Source organism: Ooceraea biroi, chromosome 14 (genome assembly GCF_003672135.1).
Source record: "Ooceraea biroi isolate clonal line C1 chromosome 14, Obir_v5.4, whole genome shotgun sequence".
Lineage (NCBI taxonomy): Eukaryota > Metazoa > Arthropoda > Insecta > Hymenoptera > Formicidae > Ooceraea > Ooceraea biroi.
In genome coordinates this window covers 189664-217643 of record NC_039519.1, presented here as the reverse complement: position 1 = coordinate 217643, position 27980 = coordinate 189664, and the positions used below count along the sequence as shown (strand labels likewise).

General features: G+C 39.9%; 4 protein-coding genes across 6 annotated transcripts; 1 reads left to right on the top strand and 3 right to left on the bottom strand.

Annotated features, from left to right (window-relative positions):
* Nucleotides 1–36: 36 nt before the first annotated feature.
* On the bottom strand, nt 37–9706 carry LOC105282790 (guanine nucleotide exchange factor subunit Rich). Its single transcript, XM_011345015.3, has 12 exons — nt 9326–9706; nt 8883–9146; nt 8333–8739; nt 7377–8004; nt 6874–7237; nt 6197–6741; nt 3423–3912; nt 3035–3317; nt 2415–2872; nt 2175–2337; nt 1868–2056; nt 37–1108 (listed from the first exon to the last, which is right to left on the bottom strand). Exons 1-12 carry the CDS (start codon nt 9458–9460, stop codon nt 778–780), a joined length of 4257 nt encoding a protein of 1418 aa, XP_011343317.1. The 5' UTR covers nt 9461–9706; the 3' UTR covers nt 37–777.
* Nucleotides 9707–11970: 2264 nt separating this feature from the next.
* LOC105282791 (40S ribosomal protein S29) lies at nt 11971–12921 on the bottom strand. Its single transcript, XM_011345016.3, has 3 exons — nt 12769–12921; nt 12242–12341; nt 11971–12159 (listed from the first exon to the last, which is right to left on the bottom strand). The coding sequence occupies exons 1-3, from the start codon at nt 12828–12830 to the stop codon at nt 12151–12153; spliced, it is 171 nt and encodes a 56-aa protein (XP_011343318.1). The 5' UTR covers nt 12831–12921; the 3' UTR covers nt 11971–12150.
* A 2818-nt stretch (nt 12922–15739) lies between these two features.
* LOC105282792 lies at nt 15740–16894 on the top strand. 2 transcript variants are annotated; one of them, XM_020032802.2, is made up of 3 exons: nt 15740–15950; nt 16106–16540; nt 16623–16894. In XM_020032802.2, exons 1-2 carry the CDS (start codon nt 15911–15913, stop codon nt 16495–16497), a joined length of 432 nt encoding a protein of 143 aa, XP_019888361.1. In that variant the 5' UTR covers nt 15740–15910; the 3' UTR covers nt 16498–16540; nt 16623–16894. The 2 variants fall into 2 exon arrangements, with proteins under 2 accessions (XP_019888361.1, XP_011343319.1); XM_011345017.3 differs by having other exon boundaries at nt 15741–15950; nt 16106–16894.
* A 326-nt stretch (nt 16895–17220) lies between these two features.
* Nucleotides 17221–20131, bottom strand: LOC105282793 (protein disulfide-isomerase A6 homolog). 2 transcript variants are annotated; one of them, XM_011345018.3, is made up of 6 exons: nt 19959–20131; nt 19483–19676; nt 19178–19402; nt 18822–19028; nt 18428–18753; nt 17221–18226 (listed from the first exon to the last, which is right to left on the bottom strand). In XM_011345018.3, exons 1-6 carry the CDS (start codon nt 20005–20007, stop codon nt 17908–17910), a joined length of 1320 nt encoding a protein of 439 aa, XP_011343320.1. In that variant the 5' UTR covers nt 20008–20131; the 3' UTR covers nt 17221–17907. The 2 variants fall into 2 exon arrangements, with proteins under 2 accessions (XP_011343320.1, XP_011343321.1); XM_011345019.3 differs by lacking the exon at nt 19959–20131 and adding an exon at nt 19744–19926.
* Between the last annotated feature and the right edge of the window lie 7849 nt (nt 20132–27980).

Here is a 27980-nt window from a genome sequence, read left to right as displayed (position 1 = left end):
ATAGATTTTCTGGTACTTAATAAAATAGCAATAAAATATTTTATGGGAAAATATAACATATTTATATAACTATATTACAATATATATGTATATATATAAATAGCTTATTAGTAATTTTCATTTAGCGTTACATAATTATCATCATAATATCAGACCTCTTGATGTATCAATTTTGATTTTGAATATTTTGGAATCATCGTCCATTCATTCATGGTTATATTGCTGCTCTATTGCTTATAATTAATAAATGAGCAGCCGAATCACTCCTGAATCGCCGCGATTCGAAATGCAAGGTATACTTAAACAATAATATCAATGTATTATCACTGCTTATATACAGATATTGAGTCACTAATTTTTACATGATTCAATTTGTACAATCGAAAAATTGCGATGTAAAACCAATAAAAAAATGCAAAGCTTTATTTACAAATTTTCAGAATCCCTTCGAGAATCGTAAGAATTACTTTTATAAAATAACGTACGCAGAGATTATTGATTATTAATTTTGTAGGATATTATTATCGCATTGCAAAAATCTTCCTCGATCAATGCTAGAACAATTAAGACCTTACCTTCTTACGTTGTGACAAAATTCCTTTGAGATAATTATCGTGCAGTGATAGAAAAGCCTAACTCGAAAAATAAATCGAGTAAAATCTCTCGCATAGTGCGAGACTAAAACTGAGACAATCGGGGGCTTAATTGGAAAGAGCTTCTTTTGGTATACAAAATCCACAGCGAAATAAACAGCCATTATTGTTTCATCCGACATCTTTAAGAGATTGCGCAAGTGCTCTGTGGAGCAGCTTCCTCCGTGACGTTGAGATTATTATTGTAACTTCCGTGGAACGCCGACTCCTCGACGGTCAGCGGTGACTCGAGCGAGCGCTCTTCCTCGAGCGGAGTCGTGTTGGAAGCGTGACTGAGCGACGAGTGTCTCGAACGAGAGAGAGACGCGCGCTGATTGTTGCCAGCGGACGGAGCCGGGCTCGGCGAAGGGCTCTCCGGTATTTGTTCTTGTTCCTGCTGTTGCTTCGTGATCACCAATCTGTTCAGCAGTGATATCTGGCCTTGGATGTTGGACATGAAGGGGCGGTATCCTAAGCTGAAATCAGAATTCGATCGTTTTTTAAGGTAACTACACAGCAAAAAATAAAATGTTAATTTTAACATTTTTTGCATGTCCCAGAAAGTCCACTCTAAATTTTAAGTTAAAGTAACTCATTCGTCATATGTTACTTCTTGACAAACTAGAAATGTTAAGTAATTAACATAATACTTTACATTTATGTTTGTTATTGTAACTTTAAGTGTGATGTAAAAATAACATACAAAGTAATTGAAAACTACATGGAAGAGAAGTTACAATAACGCATCAGAAAAGTTGATAGAACATTTTCGTTCATACAATATGAACATTTACTTTTTATGTTATATTAACACATGATAGTAATTATTTCAACTTAAATTATTTTTGATAGAAACATTTAATGTTAGTAAATTTGATTATTTTATATGTCAAAGTTCATGATTATTTGAAGATTTACTTTAACTTCTTTTAGAATGTTAAACTGACTTTGTGACATGTTGATTGTTTAAAATTATTGTGTTAAAAGCATTTGAAATAATATTCCATTTCTAAGAGACATACACAAAATGTTAAGTTATGAAGTTAACATTAATGTAACATATAAAATTGTTATAAAAATAATAACATATCAGTTGTATGTTAATTTTACATTGAAGTAGTAATCAAAACATGGCAACGCAAGAAAATTTTAACATATGGACGCACAATTTTTAACGGTGTAACTATAACGTTATCAAAATAAATATCAAAAATAAATAGAAATAAATCGTCTACCATTCTGAGTGGGACCATTTGGTCAGCGTAAGCAGGCCGTCTCTTAGATTGATTATAGATTCGAAAGTTTGCATCGGTGCGTGCGCTGTTCGGATAGTTCTAGCCATGGCCGCCGCGTCCCGAAGAACAGTAGCTACCACCGCGGCCCATCCCAGACAGCTGCCTTCAAGAAACAGCTGCAGCAAATACCTGTACAATTTACAAGAATACACGTGATTAATCTTTCGACGTTGAGAATGAGACTAATGTTTAATAAAATCAATCGTGGACAATTCTATCGGTTTACGAAGTACACGTATATTAGTACCTGAGCTGCACTTCTGCCCGGCCGATTGGCGCAGAAGTTGACGATGCCGGATTGACCTCCGTAGGTCCCACCGATTCCGGCGAGACCCAGCATACGGAGCCAACAATCGATTCCGCGTCGTCTCTCCAGATCGTACTAGTATCGCTAAGAACACTGTTGGCATCTGAAATTACGTAAACGAAAAATTATGCTCACGTAAACCGAAATTGATTTCTGAATCGTCTCGAAAGAGACTCTCACCGTTTATTAGATTCGGCGTTAATTTGGCTTCTGCAGTTGGAAACTGGGTTTCCAAGCTGGCGACGGGTGAGACCAACGTAGTGTACGGTGGTCTACCACTTGGAAGACTAGTGTAACCACTGTCAGGTAAATCGATCGCCAGGTTTGGCGACAGAGTCTCGTCGTCCGACGGGATTACAGAGTGCAGGGACGTGAGGCTGGATCTCCGAAGCTTCTGCAGCGTCGGCAACGAGAGCGTCGGATATGGAAATGCGAAGTCTTCGTGGACCGCCTTCAAAGTACCGACGTAATCGTCAATTTTCGCTGCCCTGTCGCGTTCCCGAGCGAACCATGTCACTAAGTGAAAATCGAGACGTGCCGCAAATCTACCTAAATCGGTCAAGCGGCGAGCTGAGAGCAATCGTCGAGCGTGACGTTGCAAGATGACGTCAATGAAAAATTCTTCCGCTGATCCTTCCCTGGAAAGGGAAACAATTTAAATACATTACTATCTTTCTGCAAATTCTTCTTTTTGATGCCTCAGATACACTCGCACAACTTTGAAGTTAAATATTAAATATTTTTTAATATTTTTTTAAAAATATTTATCTTCGAGATATGAAATTAAACGTAATATTTACTTGTTCTCAGTTTTTTCACTGGTCTTTACTGTCGGAACGGATTTCTTCCGTCTCATAACAACGTTTCGGGTTTTCTCGAGCATAGACGACGGCGCAACGTCTTTCTCGGATTGCACTTTCGGCGTAATCGTAGTGCTGTAACTACGGCTTCTCGAAACTTGCATAGTGCCCAGAACTAGGGACAAGTCGTCTTCGTGAGGAGAAAGAGGAGGCGTCTGGGGAGGGCCACCTAGTTTCGCACTGCCACCCCACGATGTGCGCGGTGATTCCACGTCATTCGGATCTACATAATAAAATTGTTATTAATAATTATAAATTTATAATTAATAATTATAAGTTGTAAACGTGTATATAGCAAATTTAGATTTACAAAGTCTAGGATATTTACCGATTGCTCGAAGAAATCTCACAAGGTCCCTCGACAGTTCCCATCTACCTTGCTCTAACGCGGCGTCCAACAATAACGTGGCGTGCTGCCTGCTGACGGAAGACGGCTCCAGATTTTGTAAAATAATTAAATAGCTGGCAGCGGTATCGAGTTGCTGACGCTGCAGGCAATCTTGTAACAGCTTCTTCGGTGGACCGGCGACGGAGAATAGATACGGCCAGAGTGCGATCTCCGTCTTCCGAGCGCACTGCACGACGGCTCTGGCCCACACGCCGGGAAATTCGCGGATAAACTCTATGATGGACGGTAACTGGGCGTCCGGGATAGGATCCTTGCTCGTCGCTTCCTCCTCGAGAACCTCGTGCAGCAACAATTCTAGGGAATGCGGGAAGTACGGCAGTGCGGAGCACGAGCGCGCTATCTCCCACGCGTGATATCCCAAGTTCCGATGTATCAACTGTCGCAGTATCTGATGTAGGTACACCTGGCTCTGAAACGTAAAGTCATTGTCTTTGAGTGACGTATTTAATTAATAACAAAAATAATCTCAAATAATACAAATCTAAGATTAATATTTTTACATTTTGAAAATTACTTTAGAAATCTGACAATAAAAATGCTTGATACGATACGATACGTGTTTAAGTCGATACATAAAATTAAATTCACATTTATATCGCGAATAGAAATACAGGGTGTTCCTAAAAGGTCTGGTCAAACTTTAACCACAGATGTTACGTATCAAAACAAAGCAAAATGTCCATATAAACGGGTCCGGAAATGCTCCCCTTCTGAGATAACAAGATAAAGTCACTTCATAGGCTTCTTTGGCTCAATTACTGTAGTAATGTTTTTTTTTGTTTCGTCGCGGAGAAAACCTGCGCCAGGTTCGATCCCGGCCTTGGGGGAGCGGGGGATATGGGGATTGTTACCACTCTAAAAATCCCGTCGTCGCCTGCCTCGAGTGAGTGGCGGAGGGACACCGGAATCTCTCACGAAAACGCCGTGAAGTCCGCCTCGCCTACGGGGAGTGACGTCCAGTTGCGCACAGAATAAATCGGACACAACAGGTTTAGTGAATCGGGCACGGACCCAATCGGACACAATAAGAAACGGACACAGTGATAATCGTACACAACGCTAATCGGACACATTGTCAATCGGACACAGTGGGTGCCAATTGCACACAGTAGGAAACGGACACAGTGGTTGCAATCGGACACAGTAGGAAACGGACACACGGGGGTTGCAATCGGACACAGTAGGAAACGGACGCATGTTCCGTGACAGTTTCATTCTAATAATAATTATTATTATTAGCTGGCATTCAAAACTCGAAAGTTCATAGCTGCAATTACCAAAGTTCGCCATCGATCCCTGTCCTGAGCTACTGCCTCCCAATCCCCACTCTCGGCGCCTATATCATTGAGATTCGACTGAATATTGTCTACCCATCTACGTCTTGGTCTACCTAACGGTCTCTTGCCATTTGGTCTACCCGTCATAATTTTATACGCGGTTCTATCCTTTCCCATACGCGCGACATGACCCGCCCACCTTAATCTGCGTGATTTAATTACATTAATTATACCCGGACTATCATGAAGTTTATGCAGCTCGACGTTGTGTAGCCTCCGCCATTCCCCCGTTTCCTCATCGCGTTTCGCCCCGAAAATTTTCCGCAATACCTTATTCTCGAAAACCCTAAATTTCTTTTCACCTTGTAAAGTAAGTGCCCACGATTCACTTCCGTACAAAGCTACCGGGAGAATAATGGTTCGATATAGTCTAAGTTTTAAACGCCTAGATAATAACCGCGACCCAAGTAATTTACGGACCGAATAAAAGGCTGCATTTCCCGCGTTGATTCTTTTCTTAAGTTCTACCCCAGTATCGTTTCCCTGATTAATAATCGTTCCCAAGTATTTAAAATTGTCTACTCTTTCGAATATATTTCATTCTAATAAGGAAGAGTCAAAATTAGATGTAAAGTAAACATTGCTTTGTCTTACAAAGTACATGCGTGGATACAGTGTGGATACTTTCCCAGTATAAACTTTCTTTAATATTATTAATTTTTTATACTAGGAAAGTATATGCTTGGGTGGAAGAGCACGAGGAGACGAGCTTCGCCCGTCACCTAATACTCTTCCACATAAAAAAAAAACTTTGGGGTGACCAAAAGTACTGCGCGGAACCTCGCTTCATGTACTCTCAGCATATGCTTTCTAAATTTATTAAATATCGCACGTATGCACAAAGTAAGCATGGTAGCATCGCTACGCCATATAAAGAAATAGAAAAGTCCTTAAAAGTAACATTTCCAGGTTAGAAAAACTGTCACGGAACATGTGTTCGTTTCCTACTGTGTCCGATTAGCGTTGTGTACGATTATCACTGTGTTCGTTTCTTATTGTGTCCGTGCCCGATTCACTAAACCTGTTGTGTCCGATTTATTCTGTGCGCAACTGGGCGTCACTCCCCGATTCTTAGAGTGGTAAAAATCCCCATATCCCCCGCTCCCCCAAGGCCGGGATCGAACCTGGCGCAGGTTTTCTCCGCGACGAAACAAAAAAAACATTACTACAGTAATTGAGCCAAAGAAGCCTATGAAGTGACTTTATCTTGTGTTATCTCAGAAGGGGAGCATTTCCGGACCCGTTTATATGGACATTTTGCTTTGTTTTGATACGTAGCATCTGTGGTTAAAGTTTGACCAGACCTTTTAGAAACACCCTGTATATTAGATAAACGAAAAAATTGAAAATTAATACCGTGAGCTCCAACAGATTGAAAGGCAGCGAGAAGGGAGAGTTCGCATCCGAGGTGAACAGCACAGTATCGTTCTCGGCGCCCAGTAGAATCGCATCCTCAAATAGTATCGCCAGCGGATAAATCCGCAGGTGAAAGGGTAACATTATCCGCTTGCTCATGAAAGCGTGCGCCTTCTCCTGATGGTTACGGAACAGCGGCAACCAGACTCGCATGCCGTGAGCGCCACAGAACAGCCACAGCGCCTCGGTTAAGTGCGGTTTGTCTCTTCTCGAGCGCGACGGTACCCAGACGTTTTCCACGTAGGAGGCTAATACCGTCGGCGCGCCGCACGTGAACAAGACTTCCGTATTGTCGGTACAATGCTCCCGTTGCACCATCAAGAGACGTCCAGAAACGTTCAGCAGGAGGCTTTCGGGGTGAGGATGGCTGCCCGCAGTTTCCGCGCGAATCGTGGTCAACGTAGCGCTGACCACGCAAGCAGGATGTATGCACAGGCCGCTGATGTCTACCGTTTGTATTCTTGTTAGCTCGATACCGCCGGCTTCTGCAATAAAATAAAGAAATACTTTTTAAAGTTATGAGTTTTAATTAATTATAATTAGATTTAATTTAATTAAGATTATTTTGAAGTTTGATAATAACTCAGATGAGCAGTTTTCAATAAACAATCGCTTACCAACATCATTTTGTAGCACCATGTCGTAAATACTAATCTGAGCATTGGCACAGAAGGTCAAGAGTCTATCCTTCATCGTGTTTAGTAGCAACACTTGCGACGGCATTTTAATACTCCTCACGTAATTATTATCGAGTCGAGTGTCACGTGGGTAAATCCTGATCTCGTCTTTATCGTCTAGAATAGAATAACTGCTAGCTATGAGGTATCCCTTGTGCCACAGCAGGCCACCGGTCACTATGAAGTCTCGTTCCTGGCTCTCGTTGCCGAATAGCTTCCACTTTCGCGACGGCAGGGAGTAATGAGCTAATCCCGTCCGACCCGCCACTGCCAGACTCAAACCTTCGCTGTCTATTGCGGTGTACTGCATTGATAGATGCATATAGAATACGTTAAAAAGGAAAACTAACTTTTAAGACTTTTTTATATAATTATATAATTAATACTTAAATAATATAAGGATCGTCAGTTTCTACAAATATATATTTTGGTACAATATTTACCCGAATTGGCCAATTAGAGCCGCTATACGCAGTCGGGATGGGCACAACGAGCCACTGCTTGCAGCCGGCAAGTGTCTGAAGCATGCTGTCGTTAGGCACTTCAGTAGCGAGATGAAAGCCCGAGGCTGTCGACGATAGCCCGGCGCCCAGGTTCAGATACAGCCTATCCTCGCCTTGAAGATACAGGTGCCCATGATGGCCCATGCACGGGTTGATGGTCAGCGGACTTTTGGCAAAGTCCAGTTGAATGAGAGAGCGACTTAAGGTAAACGTCTCGTTGCCGTTTTCCTCGGTAACCGAGGGTCCTGGAGATTCTCGCAGCATCCACAACTGATAACCCTCCGCCGACCATTCCATCGTGTGGATGTGCAAAGGATTATCGTGTGTCAGATCCACTCGTAGGCCGTAGTCCCACTTTAAACTACAGAGTAACAAAGCACCGAAAGTGCTCCACAGCGCCAGGCCACCACCCTCCCAGGTTAGAGCGATGGCGCAGCTGTCGGGTGTCCATCGGAGACACTTGACACTGCCTGGTCGACCAGGGTAATCTTTGGAGGATAGACTTAGAGTGTGCGACATCTCTAAGCCTCCTGTCGTTTCGTCGACATAGTAAACGACACCTTCGGAGCTGCAAATCGAACGCGAAACATGCATGAGTTATGCTAACTTGTGTTTTATCCTCGTGGTTAAATCTTATAGGCAAATATTGAAATAAACTCAACTAATTTGTAATATACTATGCGTATTAATTGTCATAATAGGAAAAATGATATATCAAAATATTTGTGCAAATTACAGAATATTAAAGAATTAAATATTATCAATGAAATAAATATTAATAAGAATTAAATATTATCAATGAAAAAGACACAAGCAAATTTACAATTTTCTAAGTAATTTCATAAACTCGGAAAATAAACTTAGAGACAATATTATGTACCGAAAGCGATACTCACTTTTGTCTACCGACAGCGATTAGTCGATACTTATGATTAACAGCAGCGCAAGTAGCATCGTCCAAATCCCGTGCCCAAATTCCTTGCACTTGGTTTGGGTCAAACTTCAAAGATTGAGCAGTAAGAAATGCAGCTTTACCATTGCTGAGCACAATGGCGAAGCCTCCAACGAGAGGCGAATATTCAATATCAGTGACATATATATTGTTCTCTGTAAGCGGCACAGCCACGGTAGAGATTTGCTGATCAATACTGAACGGTATACGTCGCAGGTCCAAGGAATAATCACGATTCATGGTGCCGTCCCATTTGTGACGCACCACGTGGCTAGTTTTCGTCGCTACCATAAGCTCGTCTCGTATACAAACTAATGAACTGATTCCACCATCGATCCAAGCTGACTTTTCCTATAAAGCATATGAATATATGAATGATTGCTCGTAGTCAATAAGAAAAATGGCAAATCAGTCTTATAATTAATAACATTCGGAATCAAGGTTTATTTTCTCTCTGTAATTTGTCTGTGAAAGCACTGAAAAAGAGAACTTACGAAATTTAGAACAAGCGATGGAATGATTTCTTTAATGAACAATTCCGCACTATCCCGCTTTAAACTGGTAACCGGTGAATCTCGTTGCTCGTAGAGTCCATGGCCTTCTGGACTGCTGTCTGACAGTCGGTAGAACAGCAGGTAGCTGTCCGACGTCGCAATAACCAGCATACTCGAGTCTGGTCTCCATTGTACCAAGACATTCTCACCATGTTTTTGCAAAGAAACCGTAGATCGTCTGCTGAATACAATTGGCACACATGGCTGTAATACAAACAATTATATTACATAAATGATTATAAATTGCAAATATGTACAAGCGATCAAACTTGGACATGTCAGCCTCAGTACAGGGAACAAAGCATTAAATATATTATTTTACAAAATACGATTACATTATTATTATTGTTGTCAAATATTAGTTTGTGACCCAAATTACGTGCCTTGCAGTACCAGATGGTGAGAGCGTCCGTGGTGAGAACGGCAAAGAGAATCTTGTCCCTGTTGCAGACCACGGCGTTTATCTTGTTCGGCTCGCTGGAATTCAGAACCCGCGGCCACCCTACCGGGAAAAACATGATTTCCACGAGAACGTCTAGTCACTCCGCTTCAGATCTATCTCATGTTGCGCCTACGTTTCCTCCCGACGCTGCGAATTTGACAAGTAAACAGTTCCTAACCTCCACATAGCGTAATTAGATCAGTTTAGTGGGTTCGATGGCAATTGAAGCGAGGCGTGTCGAGAGTGCACTGAAGTGCACGTCCAGTGCACACTGCACGTTGCACATGCAGTGTTGTCGGAGTCTCTTCACCTTGCCCTATGCAATGACGTGCGTATATACATACATATATATATATATATTCAGAGCCAAGTATCGGAGCGAGAAAGTCGAATTATCCCTAGAGCTATTCTTGCTCTGTCTTATATCAGAGAGAAACCTGGGCATCTATCACGTAACTTTTCCCCTAGGATGGAAAATGAAAAATGAAAATTTCTTCATCTCAGCAGCAAATCATAACGTAAAAGTTCACGCGAAATTTTCATTTTCCATCCTAGGGGAAAAGTTACGTGATAGATGCCCTGAGGCTGAAGTCACATGGCACGTATTTTCTGCGTAACGCGTAACCGCGTAACCAATCACATTGTTTTATTTGGATATCAGCTTCTGCAGGCAAAGATTTGATTGGTTACGCGCTAGACATAATAAGAATAGACCGAGCGTGTTCTCAACTTGGCAGTGAATCACAGGTAGAAAAAGAGAGAAAGCAGGCGAAGGATTGCTCTCTCTCTCTCTCTCAGGAAAGAAGAGTGGGGGTAAGAGCGGAGAGTGGGGAAGACGCGAACAGAGAGAGAAAGAGATCCTCCACCTACTTTCCGTCCTTTTCTAGCTGTGCTTCACGTTTTGCGCTTCACGCTCGGTCTATTCTTATTATGTCTATGGTTACGCGGTTACGCGTTACTTCAGCCTGTAACGCGGAGCAGTAGCGTAGCGTTACACTACAGATGTATTTTAGATAGAGTCCCTTAATTGATAAACCTCAATTCCGCCATTTTCGATCCCACTAGAAACTAGACCAATCAGGTGCGAATCCACGATGTCCATACTCTTACTTGAGGTTCTCTAGGCATGAGGTCTGTTCTTTTCAGCTGCACTGCTGAACTAGTGCAATACGTTAAAGTGAGACAAGTATATTTTTTCTCACTCTAACTTATTGCACCAGTTCAGCAGTGCAGCTGAAAAGAACAGACCTACGGTGAGCGCTCGGATGGGTTGCCGCCGCGTGCTGTTGTCTGTGGCGGGAACATAGACGTATAATATACAGGGTGATTTTTAAGTTGATTCTTTTCTTTTAACTGTGTACAGAACTCATTAAAACAAACAACTTTTTCAAAGAACCTTTTTTAATTAAGTCAAAAATAAGAGAGATACAGCCTTTAATACATTTTAAGAATTTAAGCCCAATCCTGTGCACAATTATACATTCCATTAATGAACGTAGCAGTCTGAATTAGAGAAATTGTTCGAAGTTATCACCATTGTGCTCTAGACAAAGTTGCGCTCGTCGTAACCAAGATTCTGTGGTGGCACGTAACAAAGAAACAGGTCTTCCTCTTACGGTTGCGGCAGCCTGCTCAATGCGCGCAATCAGTTCCTCCCGTGTGTCTACCGGCGTTGTAAATACCAAACTTTTCATGTAACCCCACAAAAAAAGTCACAGGGATTAAGGTCTGGCGACCTCGTGCAAGTGCGGGAGTTTTTAAACAACACGTTTCCGAATCGGTGGGTAGGTCGGGGTGGACCAGTTGCGTGGCCACCGAGGTCGCCAGACCTTAATCCCTGTTTGTTTTAATGAGTCCTGTACACAGTTAAAAGAAAAGAATCAACTTAAAAATCACCCCGTATAGACCGCGCGGTCCTACGTCTCCCGCAGTTAGAGCGCGTCACAGAATAGAAAGAGAAAGCCTCTGTACGATCACCATTCTGTCTTCTTCTAATGACGCGTAGTGGGAGAGACGCCCTCCCTTCGAGTGGGGAAACAGCATAGAGAACCGTCGAGAAGGGATCCCCACTCTGCATTGTTAGACAAAGACAGAATGGTGATCCAAAGCATGCTGACTCTTTTCAATCTGTGACGCCTTTCCAAGCCGAATGCGCGGTCTATATGTTATACGTCTATGGTGGGAAGCGTGAACTAGTTCACGTCCACTTTGTCAGGCGGCGCCAAACGTCAGGAGGCTGGTGGCCGCTCTCAGGTTTCTCTCTGCTTATATACAAGGTGTCGAAACATTTCTAAGCGCATAATTGGTTTTATATTAATATCTAATCCCTAATAAACTGATATTATATTCCGATAGGAGAATTTATTTTCCAGAAAATATTAATTAGTTACTCTTATCGCATTTTATGGTATAATAATTCAAAAACTTGTCTGCGTGCTCCTAGATGCATTGGAACCATGAATGCATCTACAATTTTTATTTAAATTCACGACTGTTTATTTTTACATTCATTATTCAGTCTTTTTTTAAATAAAGAAATAAGATTGATGAGAGCAAGGAGGAAAAAAGAGAGAGAGAGAGATGAGATATGGGTTTATGTATACATGTTTATTTCATTAAGAATTTACTTGTGAGTGTACAGATGTTACGATAACTTTAATTATCAATTTAATCCCACAACGACATCACGGCCAATAAAAAGAATCAATGTAAGTTCAGACATTAGCATGGTGGATCAATAAATAGTTTAAACTACTTCCGTGCTACTTAATCCAGCTGCAAAACAAAACGGAAATATTTAATTGCGAGATTTCATGTTCGTCTTGTAATTCATCAAAGATAATTGATCGACATTTACCTTTTTGAAACCAATGTCGGCTGCGTATTCTCTGAAACACTGCCGGCAGATGTTTAGACCGTACTTACGGATGAGCCCGTGTCTATTTGCACAGGCACGGCTGCAAGAGATAACTTTTGAATTAGTATACATATTCATATTAATACATAACAAAAATGTGTCTAATTATTTAGAGCATAGTCTGATTTTCAAAAATCAAGAAAATATGCAGGAAACACGATTCAAGAAAACAGTAATAATAAAACTTTGGCATGGGAGATCCTGTTTGAGGTTAGGACTCGAAAGCACGCTTTGCCTACGCGTAACATTAATAATTAACATCGATGCATTAACATCAGTGTACACAATTACTTAGTGCTTTTATCCTCCTATCAAATATCCTACTTCAAATTAAATTTTTGAACGACCGCACGGCAACGCTCGTGATACGCTAACCAAACTGTCAATCAGGATTTACCTTGTCTACCACTTGTGAATTACTTATCAAAAAGCAAAAATTAAAAGAGGAAAAGGGATATTATACTAACCAGGACCTGGATCCTTGACCGTACTTTCGCGGATGCGAGTACCAAATATTTTGAAAACCCATGCCTGTGTCAAAAGGCGTGCGCTACCGCAACGAGTTCAGAAACGCGAAGAGAGAGAGACCATTCAATTCATCTCCAACATGTGCGAAAACCATTGACATAGGAACATATGGACGGAGCCTACGCTACGAACAGAGAGAAGCCTGAGAGCGGTCACGCTCGCATTTTAAGGGGATGCTGGAGTTGCTAGTGAACTATTTTTTCACTATAGCGATGGTAATTGCAGTTTCGAAAATTCTCTTTATTGCTTGTGCAGAATAAAAAATCCTTTTCAATAAAGCAATAAAGAGAATTTTCGAAACTGCAATTACCATCGCTATAGTGAAAAAATAGTTCACTAGCAACTCCAGCTTCCCCTTAAGGTGATCCTGGAGTTGCTAGTGAACTATTTTTTCACTATAGCGATGGTAATTGCAGTTTCGAAAATTCTCTTTATTGCTTTATTGAAAAGGATTTTTTATTCTGCACAAGCAATAAAGAGAATTTTCGAAACTGCAATTACCATCGCTATAGTGAAAAAATAGTTCACTAGCAACTCCAGGATCACCTTAAGGGGAAGCTGGAGTTGCTAGTGAACTATTTTTTCACTATAGCGATGGTAATTGCAGTTTCGAAAATTCTCTTTATTGCTTTATTGAAAAGGATTTTTTATTCTGCACAAGCAATAAAGAGAATTTTCGAAACTGCAATTACCATCGCTATAGTGAAAAAATAGTTCACTAGCAACTCCAGGATCACCTTAAGGGGAAGCTGGAGTTGCTAGTGAACTATTTTTTCACTATAGCGATGGTAATTGCAGTTTCGACAATTCTCTTTATTGCTTGTGCAGAATAAAAAATCCTTTTCCACAAATGAAGTATAGATAGAAAGAAAGCCCGCTCTACAGGACTTTATATTCAAAATGGAAAAAAGTTAGAAAAGACAAATGCAAGTTTTTCACTTTTTTCCATTTTGAACATAAAGTCCTGTAGAGCGGGCTTTCTTTCTATACTTCATTTGTGGAAAAGGATTTTTTTATTCTGCACAAGCAATAAAGAGAATTTTCGAAACTGCAATTACCATCGCTATAGTGAAAAAATAGTTCACTAGCAACTCCAGTATCCCCTTAACTGTAACGCCTCAAACGTGGACATTGAAGTGATTGAAGTGATTCTGTCTTTATTGCTCACTGAATATTGAATAAAGATAGAATGACGCCGCGAGCGTTGGGAGCGTCAAGTGGAACGCATATGTCCACGTTTGAGGCGTTACAGTTAAAACGCGAGCGTGACCGCTCTCAGGCTTCTCTCTGCTACGAACTTAGGCAAGGGGGGTTATGAGATTTGCGGTAAGGAGAGACTGCTGGCAAATCGGGCGAGTTCGGCTGTTCTCGACATCGCCCGAATGATATTTGATAAAGTTTTGTAAAGTTGTGATACTGAAATTACATGTACGATGAGTTATTGTGTTGTGTCGGAATGTAGCAATCGCATTAATGCAAAAAGGAAAAATTGGCAACAACTTATGAAAGAAAATGATCCGAAAATTTCTTTTCATCTGTAAGTAAAACATACAATTGTAGGTTATACACAATGCCGGTAAAACGTTTCAGATATTGTTATGTGTTTATTATTATTTAAATTTATTATTATTGTGTTAAGAAAGAACAATTCATTTATAAATGAAAAACTGTTATCGAACAATTGTTCATATGAATATAATAATAAACAAGCCAAAATTCTTTCTTAACACAATAATAATAAATTTAAATAATAATAAACACAACAATATCTGAAACGTTTTACCGGCATTGTGTATAACCTACAATTGTATGTTTTACTTACAGATGAAAAGAAATTTTCGAACCATTATTTTTTTTCATACGTTATTGCCAATTTTTCCTTTTTGCATTAAGGGGAAGCTGGAGTTGCTAGTGAACTATTTTTTCACTATAGCGATGGTAATTGCAGTTTCGAAAATTCTCTTTATTGCTTGTGCAGAATAAAAAATCCTTTTCCACAAATGAAGTATAGATAGAAAGAAAGTCCGCTCTACAGGACTTTATATTCAAAATGGAAAAAAGTGAAAAACTTGCATTTGTCTTTTCTAACTTTTTTCCATTTTGAATATAAAGTCCTGTAGAGCGGGCTTTCTTTCTATCTATACTTCATTTGTGGAAAAGGATTTTTTATTCTGCACAAGCAATAAAGAGAATTTTCGAAACTGCAATTACCATCGCTATAGTGAAAAAATAGTTCACTAGCAACTCCAGGATCACCTTAAGGGGAAGCTGGAGTTGCTAGTGAACTATTTTTTCACTATAGCGATGGTAATTGCAGTTTCGACAATTCTCTTTATTGCTTGTGCAGAATAAAAAATCCTTTTCCACAAATGAAGTATAGATAGAAAGAAAGTCCGCTCTACAGGACTTTATACTCAAAATGGAAAAAAGTGAAAAACTTGCATTTGTCTTTTCTAACTTTTTTCCATTTTGAACATAAAGTCCTGTAGAGCGGGCTTTCTTTCTATCTATACTTCATTTGTGGAAAAGGATTTTTTATTCTGCACAAGCAATAAAGAGAATTTTCGAAACTGCAATTACCATCGCTATAGTGAAAAAATAGTTCACTAGCAACTCCAGTATCCCCTTAATGCGATTGTTACATTCCGACACAACACAATAACTCATCGTACATATATATATATCACTAGCGGAACCGAACATACCCGAACAGCCGAAGTTACACGAAGTGCCAGTGCTCTCCCCTTACCGCTAATCTCAGCTTCCCCTCGTAAAAGGCTCAGTCCATATATTCCTATGTCAATGGCGAAAACAGTCCAATGCTTCCATAAGGAGTTTCACGCATGCGCATGCAATCTTCAAACGCGTTCAGAGAAGTCGCTAGATCGACTTCCTTCTTTTAGTGGTACCTTAGGTAGAGAACTCTTAGGTTGTCCACCCTGCTGAAGGAATGCAACCTTTTTGTTTGCAACTTTTATCGAATGGTTGTGAATGGTTGTTTACATGGTCGCACATCGATAAATAATATTAATAAACTTTATCCGCACTTTTAGTAGTCAATTGCAAGTAAATTGGAATAATATGACGACAATATATCTTTTTCTTTTTGTCGTGATTATCGGTAAGCGCTCAGCTTAATAGTTTTATTTATTATTTATGAAAAAACACGTTTCGAAATTTTAAATTTATTCATATGACTGATCGTATTAAGTGTTATCTCTTATGACATGTTATACATCCTATAAATTTTCACACAAATATTTTTAACGTTTGCAGCAATCTTGCCCCTAATAGCTGAAAGCGGAGTGTCTTGGAAGCAACATCAGACGGAAGCTCAGAGCGGGTACTATGGTGGTGCACCGGCGAAGACTTACAAGAAAAGCCAGAAATTAGAGGAACTAGCAGCGCCTAAGAATGCATCGGGCCCGTCCGCGCCTCACAAACTAAATATCACAGCATGGGGTATAATTGCTATAATTTTAGGCATAATTTTGCTTAGTACAATAACATACTACGTGTTCATGTTGTATCCGTACATATGTAAGAAGGATCAAACCTACGACATCATAGAATTGACGGAAGTTAATTCTGTGTGCACTGATAACACTAACAATATGCCACTCTACCGCAGCTCAAACGACGTATCGAACAATGTATCGCTAAACTGACAACGGAAAGACTGAGAATAATTTTATATATTTATATAAGTATGTAAGTGATATATCTGCTATATCATACTAGTATTTTTATATGATATTAATGATAGTTAATTTTTATACAATTTTTACTTCAGTACTTTGAATACTTTACGTTAGAGTAGAAAATCATTGGGTAGACATCGACATTATATTTCCCCGACGTTATCCTCTAACGCAATAATAGGATAAATCAACTTTGTAAATTCTACAGGAGCATTTACGGCAGTTTGGAATTTTTTTATTACAATTTACACGTATTTGTATGTATTTATGCTATCGCTATCGCGACGACAGACTGAATTGTAGAAATAAAACATGCAACTCAGATACACGTGTACACATGTGTTAATAAATAATTTAATTCCTTTTTAACATACGTGCACACATTAATTTATAAGTAAGTATGTCCTACAATACATGTATTAATTTCGCTTCTGACGGAAGACTACATTCAGGACACTACAAAGAATACATTCATTTAATTAGAGGATGATAAGTTTAATATTATCGAGCGCGCTCATATACATCGTAATAATAGACTGACCTCTGTAATCTCAATTTTGGTCCCGTTACAGGGAGAACCAAGCAGTGAGTCTGCGAATTAGAGAACTTATTTTTATCAACGTATATATATATATAAATAAAAGTTGTAATGCTCAGAAAAGACTTGTAAAAATAATATAGATGTAAATGTATCATATATATATATTTATTACAAATGCGAAATTAGATGACTTTATTATACATAAACTGCAGAGTCTCTTAAGTAATCCGCTTCCTCAACACGCATAAAAAAATATGTACCAGCTAATAAATGCATCATGCGGAAAAAACACGAGACACATTCCTTGAAGTCCTTCTATTCCTTTTTTCTTCTGTCCAAACACATGGGAGAACAATGGGAGAAATACATTTATGTCGAATCTAGTCTCTGCTCCAAAGTCTCTCGCAGCGACAAAACGATTGTACAAAACTGGCTTTCAAGATGGAAGAGTCACGGAAACGGTGTAATTTTGTTTTTATAAAACTGGATAACTGCACCTGAGAGCTAGTCTTACGACACACACAGAGCGACGAGTAACTATATCATATATGTATGTATTATATACGTTAAGTTTCCTTCGTACAAAAATTACTAAACAAAGAAATTGCTTTTTATCGTTACATCATTAGTCTCGTTACGAAATTATCGATAAATCGGTGTAGAATTTAATAAGTATGACACAGCAGCATCCGATAATGCAAAACGAATTTCCGAATAAGTAAGATTTATATACCGGTCCACGAGAGATTAACGTCCTTAATATTATTAACTTTACTGGAAACAATGTCGTTGCAGTAAATTCTCTTAAGAATTTACTTATATTGGCTTTCGATAAATTATAATTCTTCTTTCTCGTCTAGAACAACGTCGCTAAGATCGATCTCCTCTTCCTGCGGAGGTTCGGCGTCCTTGCCGTCCCACGGCGTCGTTTCAAGGATAACGGGCAATTGAGCACCCTTCAACGGCGCAGTCCCGCCCCTGCCGTAACTCAGGTCTCGCAGGAACTCGTTTATTCCGTCGTACGAGAAGCTACCTTTCAGCAGGGAGTACTTCATCTTCTTGATATTGACAGCCGCTAACGCGGGGTAACCGAAACCTCCGATCTCCAGCGCCTCTTCGATGTGCGGCTGAGCACCGGCTTCGCTCCAAACCCATCTACGAAGAATTAAAGTATCGTGTAAAAATCATAAACTTGAAAGTTACGCTGGAATCGACTCTTCAGAAATTCAAAACTGCAAAAGTCTCTGACGAGAGCGAAGGTAGGGATCGAATGTGGCGATTAGTTTCGACAATTATACCAAGCATGAAGAGTCAATTTAATTTGCGAACCACCGCGACGAGACCGTCGATGCCTACCCCCACATCTTCTTCTTGTACTTCTCTCCGAGAGTGTTCAGAGTCTTTACGTATCCGTTCCTACAATCGGACTGACAGTCCAGGATGTGCGGCAGAACGGAGACCACGCAGATCGGCTTGTCCTCGCAGGCGGCGCTCAGGCTCTCCTTCGACGTGATTTGTATCACTTCTGGCGCTGGAATGTTCTCGGCTAGTTTCTCGAGTGCCCAATTGACGATGTCGCCGCTCGTGCGACCACCGTCGTACTCCTGCACCGAGTCGGCATCTTTCTTGCCCGGTGTGAAGTACTTGATGGTGGGATAGCCCTTTATCTCGTACTTGCTGGCCTGGTTAACGCGTTACGAATTTTTTAAATCGCGAATAAGAATATATTAAGAAAGCGTGTATATCTCACTTTCACTGTGTTTACGGTGGCGTCCAAGGCCCCCAGTTTCACTTTGCCTTTCAGCTCGGTAGCCGCTGCCGCCCACTCGGGTGCCAGGTTCTTGCAGTGGCCACACCAAGGAGCGTAAAACTCAACCAGCCACATATCCTCCGAATTCAATACAAGTTTCTCGAAGTTTTCATCGGTTAATTCTATTACATCTTTGGAATCCTTGCTCTGGAAATAAACAATCAGGTTAACATCATTTATTAATTTGCTGATCACATAAAGAAAATTAAATAACTATAACTATATATGTTGCAATCTTTGTTCAAATATTGTTAGTAACTTAACATAATTTTTTTAAGTTAATTGTTAAATCGTACCTTGGAATCGCCTCCAGTTTTTTTGCCACCCAAAGCCTTTCGAGCTTTTTGACCAGCAGCATTCAACGCAGCTTCAATTATGCCACTCGCAGTTCTAGGACCATTGTAGTCTTCTGGCTTGCTGTCAAGCCCGAAGATCTTGATTGTTGGGAAGCCACGAACTCCGTATTTACTTCCAAGAGACTTGTGCTCGTCGGCGTTTACAGCGCCAACTTTTATAATACCCTGTTGAGCACATATAAATAAGTAACATCGAAACGTCAAGTCGGAAAACTCAATAACAAGGTACAACAAAGGTCGCGCACCTTCAACGCAGTCGCCGCCTTGTCGTACTCGGGCATCAGTTGTTGACAGTGTCCACACCACGGCGCGTAGAACTCGACCACCCAAATGTGGTCGCTATTTAGTACTAAATTGTCGAAATTATTTGGCCTAAGATCAACGACGGCTGAGTTCGACGCGTACATGCAGCTCGCCCCAGTGACTAGCAGAAGAAGACCTGCGAACAAACGGAGACATACGGATGCAGACACATCGAAGACCTGTCAGACGTTCAGAAATTCTACCTCAAATTATACTATGCGCGTCGCAAGACTACAAGAACAAGAATCACGGTGTCAGGGCAAAGGAGACAGTGCCAAAGGGACACTTGTTGCGGCATCACCCACGCAACGACGACGACGACTCCGGAACTTCGTCCTACTGATTACGCAGCGGGCATCGCGAGCGCGGCGCGGGCCGGCAAATTAATCGAACGGACGCCGTTCGCCAACATCGTTACCTAACAGTCCCGTCATCCTTCCGTAGACTTCGCAAGCGACCCGTGCCATCGTTAACTGTCATTCACCCTCGCCGTTCCAGCGAAGCGCACGACACCACAAGCAAGCAAGCGCGCTGCGCCACCTCCGCACCAAGTTCCGATGCTCTCTGGATCTCGAATCTCGATACGCTGGCGGCATCCCAGCTAACAGCGCGATTCTCGTGGACCGTTCTGATTGGCTCGCCGTTCTTGGCGCGCCATAACGCGGCGCGGCGCGGCACCGGAGGGAGTATTTTGTACACGTAGCTGCCGACGATCCTCGATACAGCCGGCGATGAAGATCGAAAATGTTGAGAGTAATTGATTTTATTCATAATCTTTAAGGGGAAGTTGGAGTTGCTAGTGAACTATTTTTTCACTATAGCGATGGTAATTGCAGTTTCGAAAATTCTCTTTATTGCTTGTGCAGAATAAAAAATCCTTTTCCACAAATGAAGTATAGATAGAAAGAAAGTCCGCTCTACAGGACTTTATATTCAAAATGGAAAAAAGTTAGAAAAGACAAATGCAAGTTTTTCACTTTTTGCCATTTTGAATATAAAGTCCTGTAGAGCGAACTTTCTTTCTATCTATACTTCATTTGTGGAAAAGGATTTTTTATTCTGCACAAGCAATAAAGAGAATTTTCTGTCCGCTCTACAGGACTTTATATTCAAAATGGAAAAAAGTTAGAAAAGACAAATGCAAGTTTTTCACTTTTTTCCATTTTGAATATAAAATCCTGTAGAGCGGATTTTCTTTCTATCTATACTTCATTTGTGGAAAAGGATTTTTTATTCTGCACAAACAATAAAGAGAATTTTCTGTCCGCTCTACAGGACTTTATATTCAAAATGGAAAAAAGTTAGAAAAGACAAATGCAAGTTTTTCACTTTTTTCCATTTTGAATATAGGGTCCTGTAGAGCGAATAGAAAATTCTCTTTATTGCATGTGCAGAATAAAAAATCCTTTTCCACAAATGAAGTATAGATAAAAAGAAAGTCCGCTCTACAGGACTTTATATTCAAAATGGAAAAAAGTTAGAAAAGACAAATGCAAGTTTTTCACTTTTTGCCATTTTGAATATAAAGTCCTGTAGAGCGGACTTTCTTTCTATCTATACTTCATTTGTGGAAAAGGATTCTTTATTCTGCACAAGCAATAAAGAGAATTTTCTGTCCGCTCTACAGGACTTTATATTCAAAATGGAAAAAAGTTAGAAAAGACAAATGCAAGTTTTTAACTTTTTTCCATTTTGAATATAAAGTCCTGTAGAGCGGACTTTCTTTCTATCTATACTTCATTTGTGGAAAAGGATTTTTTATTCTGCACAAGCAATAAAGAGAATTTTCGTCCGCTCTACAGGACTTTATATTCAAAATGGAAAAAAGTTAGAAAAGACAAATGCAAGTTTTTCACTTTTTTCCATTTTGAATATAAAGTCCTGTAGAGCGAACAGAAAATTCTCTTTATTGCTTGTGCAGAATAAAAAATCCTTTTCCACAAATGAAGTATAGATAAAAAGAAAGTCCGCTCTACAGGACTTTATATTCAAAATGGAAAAAAGTGAAAAACTTGCATTTGTCTTTTCTAACTTTTTTCCATTTTGAATATAAAGTCCTGTAGAGCGGACAGAAAATTCTCTTATTGCTTGTGCAGAATAAAAAATCCTTTTCCACAAATGAAGTATAGATAGAAAGAAAGTCCGCTCTACAGGACTTTATATTCAAAATGGAAAAAAGTGAAAAACTTGCATTTGTCTTTTCTAACTTTTTTCCATTTTGAATATAAAGTCCTGTAGAGCGGATTTTCTTTCTATCTATACTTCATTTGTGGAAAAGGATTTTTTATTCTGCACAAGCAATAAAGAGAATTTTCGTCCGCTCTACAGGACTTTATATTCAAAATGGAAAAAAGTTAGAAAAGACAAATGCAAGTTTTTAACTTTTTTCCATTTTGAATATAAAGTCCTGTAGAGCGGACTTTCTTTCTATCTATACTCCATTTGTGGAAAAGGATTTTTTATTCTGCACAAGCAATAAAGAGAATTTTCGAAACTGCAATTACCATCGCTATAGTGAAAAAATAGTTCACTAGCAACTCCAGCTTCCCCTTAAGGTGATCCTGTAACGGTAAAATGTCCGCTTTCAGAAATATTGCTACAAAACGTTGTAGCAATATTGTAGTAAAATATATTAGGTTGTTCATTAAGTTCTGCGGTTTTTTTGCCCTAAATTAAAACATAAATCTATTGTACTTACACATTTATTCAATCTAGAATGTATTGTCCATCTTGATCGACCACCTTCTGCCAACGTTCTGGAAGGGACATAATGCCGCGTTTGTAGAAGTCGCGCGACTTCTGCGCGAAAAAGTCCTTCAAGTACGTTTGAATATCGTCCACTGAATTAAAGCGCTGCCCGTCGAGATTGTTTTGGAGTGACCGGAACAGATGGTAATCCGACGGCGCAAGGTCTGGGGAGTACGGTGGGTGCTGCATGACTTCCCAGCCAAAGCACTTCAACTTCTTCTTGGTCACCAAAGCAGTGTGTGGTTGGGCGTTGTCGTGGTGGAAGACAACGCCCTTCCTGGTCGCCAATTCCGGCCGCTTCTCCGCCACTGCCTGCTTCAATTTTTCTAACTGAGCGCAATGCTTCTCGGCGTCGATGGTCTGACCGCGCGGAAGCAGCTCGAAGTACAGGACGCCTCGCCAATCCCACCACACACTCAGCATCACTTTCTTCGGATGCAAATCCGCTTTGGCAACCGATTGTGACGACTCACCCGGACCGCACCATGACCGCTTGCGTCGAATGTTGTTATATACCACCCATTTTTCATCTCCCGTGACCACCCGTTTGAGAAAGACCTCCAGCGAGTTCCATTTCAGCAGGGATTCACAGATCATGACGCGGTCCAAAATGTTCTTTTCGGTGAGCTCGTGAGGGACCCAAACATCTGCTTTTTTCGACATCCCAAGCCGTTTTAATCGCTGCGCAACCGTTGTATGGGCGATGTCGAAGCGCTCCGCGATCTCCCGCGTCGTCAGGTGTCGGTCTGCTTTGATTGCGGCCACGATTTGGTCGTCGTCAGTGGTGGATGGACGACCGGAGCGAGCAGCATCGGAGACGTTCACATCTCTGGAACGAAAGCGCGCAAACCAACACTGACAAGTGTCAGCGCTTATGGCCGAGTCTCCGTACACGCCACATATTTCACGTTGTGCGTCCGTCGCTTTTACTCCTTTGCGGAAGAAAAATAGCAAAATGTGCCGAAAATGCACCTTTTGATCCTCCATTTTCAATGAATAACGCGTACACACAACACGTCAAAACACAACAAAGACTCTGGCGAAATGTCAAGCATTGTCTAACCTGTCACGGAGTATGCGGCAATCCACGGTTCAGGCGATGCATGCTATCTTTTTCAATGGACAAACGCTATCTATCAAGAAAACCGCAGAACTTAATGAACAACCTAATACATGCAAACTACTGTGGAAATGTGCCAATATATGGTTGAGCTGGATCTTTTGTGCCTAATAATATATTTCGCGTTAATGTATGTATATTTTTCGCTTAACAAACTATGCAATCACGTAATTAAATTTAATTATGTGATTTCTTCTAGCTTCAACTTGAGACTGCGTTTCAAGACCGATAGTAAACGGTCTTGAAACGCAGTCTCAAGTTGAATCGTAGTTTAAGCGAAGTCTAAGCGAAGACTGTACATAAATTCATGTAAAAAATATTATTAGGCACAAAAGATCCAGTCCAACGATATATTGGCACATTTACTTGATTGTTATAATAATCATGACTAACATTAATATAAATACACACATTATTTTACGTTATTTTAGATTATACACAAGTTGGCATAATAGCTTTAACACGAAGTAAAACCATTCTATTGGGTTGGCCAAAAAGTAATTGCGTTTTTTTTTATATAAATAAAAGGCGAATTTTTCATGGGAAACAAAAACTTTATTAAACAATATATTGTCCATTTTGTTTGATTATCTTTTGCCATTTTTCAGGCAACTTCATGATTCCGCGCTCAAAAAAGTTCTTATCTTTTTCAGCAAAAAACAATTCCAACAACGATTTCATATCCTCATCAGCAGTAAAGGTTTTACCATTCAAGGCGTTTTGCAAAGAACGAAACGAATGGTAATCTGATGGTGCCAGGTCTGGCGAATATGGTGGATGTGGTAACATCATGGTAACACATCCCATCCAAGCTGCAACAATTTTTCACGAGTGACCAAACTTGTACGTGGTCTAGCGTTATCATGGTGAAACACAACACCTTTGCGATTCACCAATTCTCGACGTTTCTGTTTGATGGCAATCCAGTTGACGACAGTATACGTCTGAATTAATGGTTTGATTCCTTGCAAGCAGCTCGAAATACACAATACCTTTAAAGTCCCACCAGACTGACAGCATAATCTTTCTTTGGTGAATATCTGCTTTTCAAGTGCTTTCAGCAGGTTCATCACGCTTGCTCCACGATCTTTTTCGTTTGACGTTGTTGTAGACGATCCATTTTTCGTCGCCTGTTGTCATACGTTTCAAAAATGGATCATTTTCCTCACGTTTCAAAAGAGAATCGCAGATGTCAATACGCTTAGTGAGATGAATTTCTTTGAGCTCATGTCGTACCCAAATATCGAGCTTACTAATGTATCCAAGTCGTTTTAAATGGTTTTCAACACTCGATTTCGATACGTTAAGATTCTCAGCAATCTCTCGTGTCGTTAAACGCCGATTGGAATCGATCAGTGCCTTTATTTTGCATCATCAATTTCGATCGGCCTTCCTGAGCGTGGTGCATCTTTCACATTAAAATCTGCAGATCGAAATTTAGTAAACGAATTTTGACCTGCCGCAGTTTAAAGCATCCTCGCCATATATTGGGTTGGCCAAAAAGTAATTGCGTTTTTTTTTTATATAAATAAAAGGCGAATTTTTCATGGGAAACAAAAACTTTATTAAACAATATATTGTCCATTTTGTTTGATTATCTTTTGCCATTTTTCAGGCAACTTCATGATTCCGCGCTCAAAAAAGTTCTTATCTTTTTCAGCAAAAAACAATTCCAACAACGATTTGATATCCTCATCAGCAGTAAAGGTTTTACCATTCAAGGCGTTTTGCAAAGAACGAAACGAATGGTAATCTGATGGTGCCAGGTCGGCAAATATGGTGGATGTGGTAACATCATGGTAACACATCCCATCCAAGCTGCAACAATTTTTCACGAGTGACCAAACTTGTGTGTGGTCTAGCGTTATCATGGTGAAACACAACACCTTTGCGATTCACCAATTCTCGACGTTTCTGTTTGATGGCAATCCAGTTGACGACAGTATACGTCTGAATTAATGGTTTGATTCCTTGCAAGCAGCTCGAAATACACAATACCTTTAAAGTCCCACCAGACTGACAGCATAATCTTTCTTTGGTGAATATCTGCTTTTCAAGTGCTTTGAGCAGGTTCATCACGCTTGCTCCACGATCTTTTTCGTTTGACGTTGTTGTAGACGATCCATTTTTCGTCGCCTGTTATCATACGTCTCAAAAATCGATCATTTTCCTCACGTTTCAAAAGAGAATCGCGGATGTCAATACGCTTAGTGAGATGAATTTCTTTGAGCTCATGGTACCCAAATATCGAGCTTACTAATGTATCCAAGTCGTTTTAAATGGTTTCAACACTCGATTTCGATACGTTAAGATTCTCAGCAATCTCTCGTGTCGTTAAACGCCGATTCGAATCGATCAGTGCCTTTATTTTGCCATCATCAATTTCGATCGGCCTTCCTGAGCGTGGTGCATCTTTCACATTAAAATCTGCAGATCGAAATTTAGTAAACGAATTTTGACCTGCCGCAGTTTAAAGCATCTCGCCATATATTGGGTTGGCCAAAAAGTAATTGCGTTTTTTTTATATAAATAAAAGGCGAATTTTTCATGGGAAACAAAAACTTTATTAAACAATATATTGTCCATTTTGTTTGATTATCTTTTGCCATTTTTCAGGCAACTTCATGATTCCGCGCTCAAAAAAGTTCTTATCTTTTTCAGCAAAAAACAATTCCAACAACGATTTGATATCCTCATCAGCAGTCAAGGTTTTACCATTCAAGGCGTTTTGCAAAGAACGAAACGAATGGTAATCTGATGGTGCCAGGTCCGGCAAATATGGTGGATGTGGTAACATCATGGTAACACATCCCATCCAAGCTGCAACAATTTTTCACGAGTGACCAAACTTGTGTGTGGTCTAGCGTTATCATGGTGAAACACAACACCTTTGCGATTCACCAATTCTCGACGTTTCTGTTTGATGGCAATCCAGTTGACGACAGTATACGTCTGAATTAATGGTTTGATTCCTTGCAAGCAGCTCGAAATACACAATACCTTTAAAGTCCCACCAGACTGACAGCATAATCTTTCTTTGGTGAATATCTGCTTTTCAAGCGCTTTGAGCAGGTTCATCACGCTTGCTCCACGATCTTTTTCGTTTGACGTTGTTGTAGACGATCCATTTTTCGTCGCCTGTTATCATACGTCTCAAAAATGGATCATTTTCCTCACGTTTCAAAAGAGAATCGCACATGTCAATACGCTTAGTGAGATGAATTTCTTTGAGCTCACGTGGTACCCAAATATCGAGCTTACTAATGTATCCAAGTCGTTTTAAATGGTTTCAACACTCGATTTCGATACGTTAAGATTCTCAGCAATCTCTCGTGTCGTTAAACGCCGATTCGAATCGATCAGTGCCTTTATTTTGCCATCATCAATTTCGATCGGCCTTCCTGAGCGTGGTGCATCTTTCACATTAAAATCTGCAGATCGAAATTTAGTAAACGAATTTTGACACTGCCGCAGCTTTAAAGCATCCTCGCCATATACATCAGATAACTTTTTACGAGCTTGCACAGCGTTTTTCCCTTTTCGGAAGTAATAAAAGAAAATATGACGAAAATGTTCTTTTTGATTTTCCATTTTGAAATCGACGGCAAACAAACAATTGTTAACGAAATCGTGTACTTTCTTTTTGTAAAACAAGCTTGAACTGTGAGTTGTTAACCTACATAATGAATTTGCGGTTTAGAATGAAGTTAGTTACATTTCAAGACATGTATGTCCATCTATTGGAAAAAAACGCAATTACTTTTTGGCCAACCCAATATATAAATATAATTACATACTCTACTTTTGATATCATTATTTCAAATTAGTGTCATAATTATTATGTCTATAACAGCACTCATTACTCACAACGAAACGATAAGGATGTCTTGCCGAGTAAAACTTAATTTCGAGTATAAAGATGTGACATGGCGAATAAAACGTCAGATATTAACTATCCTATGCCCCGTATTTCAGCCCGTCGTTCGCTAAATTGCCAAATATGTATTTCTTATGAGATGCAATTGTTGCTAATAGCGACCGCCCGCAATCTCGCTGTCGGCGTATGCATATGAAAATTGATCCAACGATTTCAGCAGCTGTTCACAACACACTCTTCACTCCATATTTCTCATTTTTTATTCATGGGCCTAGACCTAGCAGATTTGTGCCAAGTTGTATAAGGACGGAGCATATATCAGTCATTGTGCGCTTACTTGCTACAAAGAAGAATGATGACGAAGAGAGATAGATGTTGATAACTTCTCTGATTTATTATTATTATTCAACAATCTCTCTTCGACTTCTAACTGACATTATGTACTGCCCGTCCTACTCAATCATAATCGTTAAAAATCTAGATAATTCAGACATTTCATAATTGTCATGGTAGGCCTTTAAGAGAGAAAGAGAGAGTCCTGTGAACATTCCTTTAAAACATCTTTATGCCTTGCCTATCTTCAAATTTTGCTGCTATTTAGAATTTCCTTCCATTTAGCATTTCATCCCTTTCAATTCATCAAGATTCTATTTAATTTTTTTCAACATCGATGACATACATAGATAGCTACATTA

Bases quoted from the DNA above. Each gene is read 5' to 3' on its own strand.
- LOC105282792 (XM_020032802.2), top strand. From the start codon at position 15,911: ATGACGACAATATATCTTTTTCTTTTTGTCGTGATTATCG. The intron at 15,951-16,105 runs GTAAGCGCTCAG...TAACGTTTGCAG, and splicing joins TCTTTTTGTCGTGATTATCG to CAATCTTGCCCCTAATAGCT.
- LOC105282790 (XM_011345015.3), bottom strand. From the start codon at position 9,460: ATGTTTTTCCCGGTAGGGTGGCCGCGGGTTCTGAATTCCAGCGAGCCG. The intron at 3,913-6,196 runs GTATTAATTTTC...TTTACGTTTCAG, and splicing joins TCAATCTGTTGGAGCTCACG to AGCCAGGTGTACCTACATCA. The intron at 2,338-2,414 runs GTGAGAGTCTCT...ACGTAATTTCAG, and splicing joins AACGCCGAATCTAATAAACG to ATGCCAACAGTGTTCTTAGC.
- LOC105282791 (XM_011345016.3), bottom strand. From the start codon at position 12,830: ATGGGTTTTCAAAATATTTGGTACTCGCATCCGCGAAAGTACGGTCAA. The intron at 12,342-12,768 runs GTTAGTATAATA...TATCTCTTGCAG, and splicing joins GGTCAAGGATCCAGGTCCTG to CCGTGCCTGTGCAAATAGAC.
- LOC105282793 (XM_011345018.3), bottom strand. From the start codon at position 20,007: ATGGCACGGGTCGCTTGCGAAGTCTACGGAAGGATGACGGGACTGTTA. The intron at 19,677-19,958 runs GTAACGATGTTG...GTTTGTTCGCAG, and splicing joins AAGGATGACGGGACTGTTAG to GTCTTCTTCTGCTAGTCACT. The intron at 19,029-19,177 runs GTACGATTTAAC...GTTTATTTCCAG, and splicing joins AAACTGGAGGCGATTCCAAG to AGCAAGGATTCCAAAGATGT.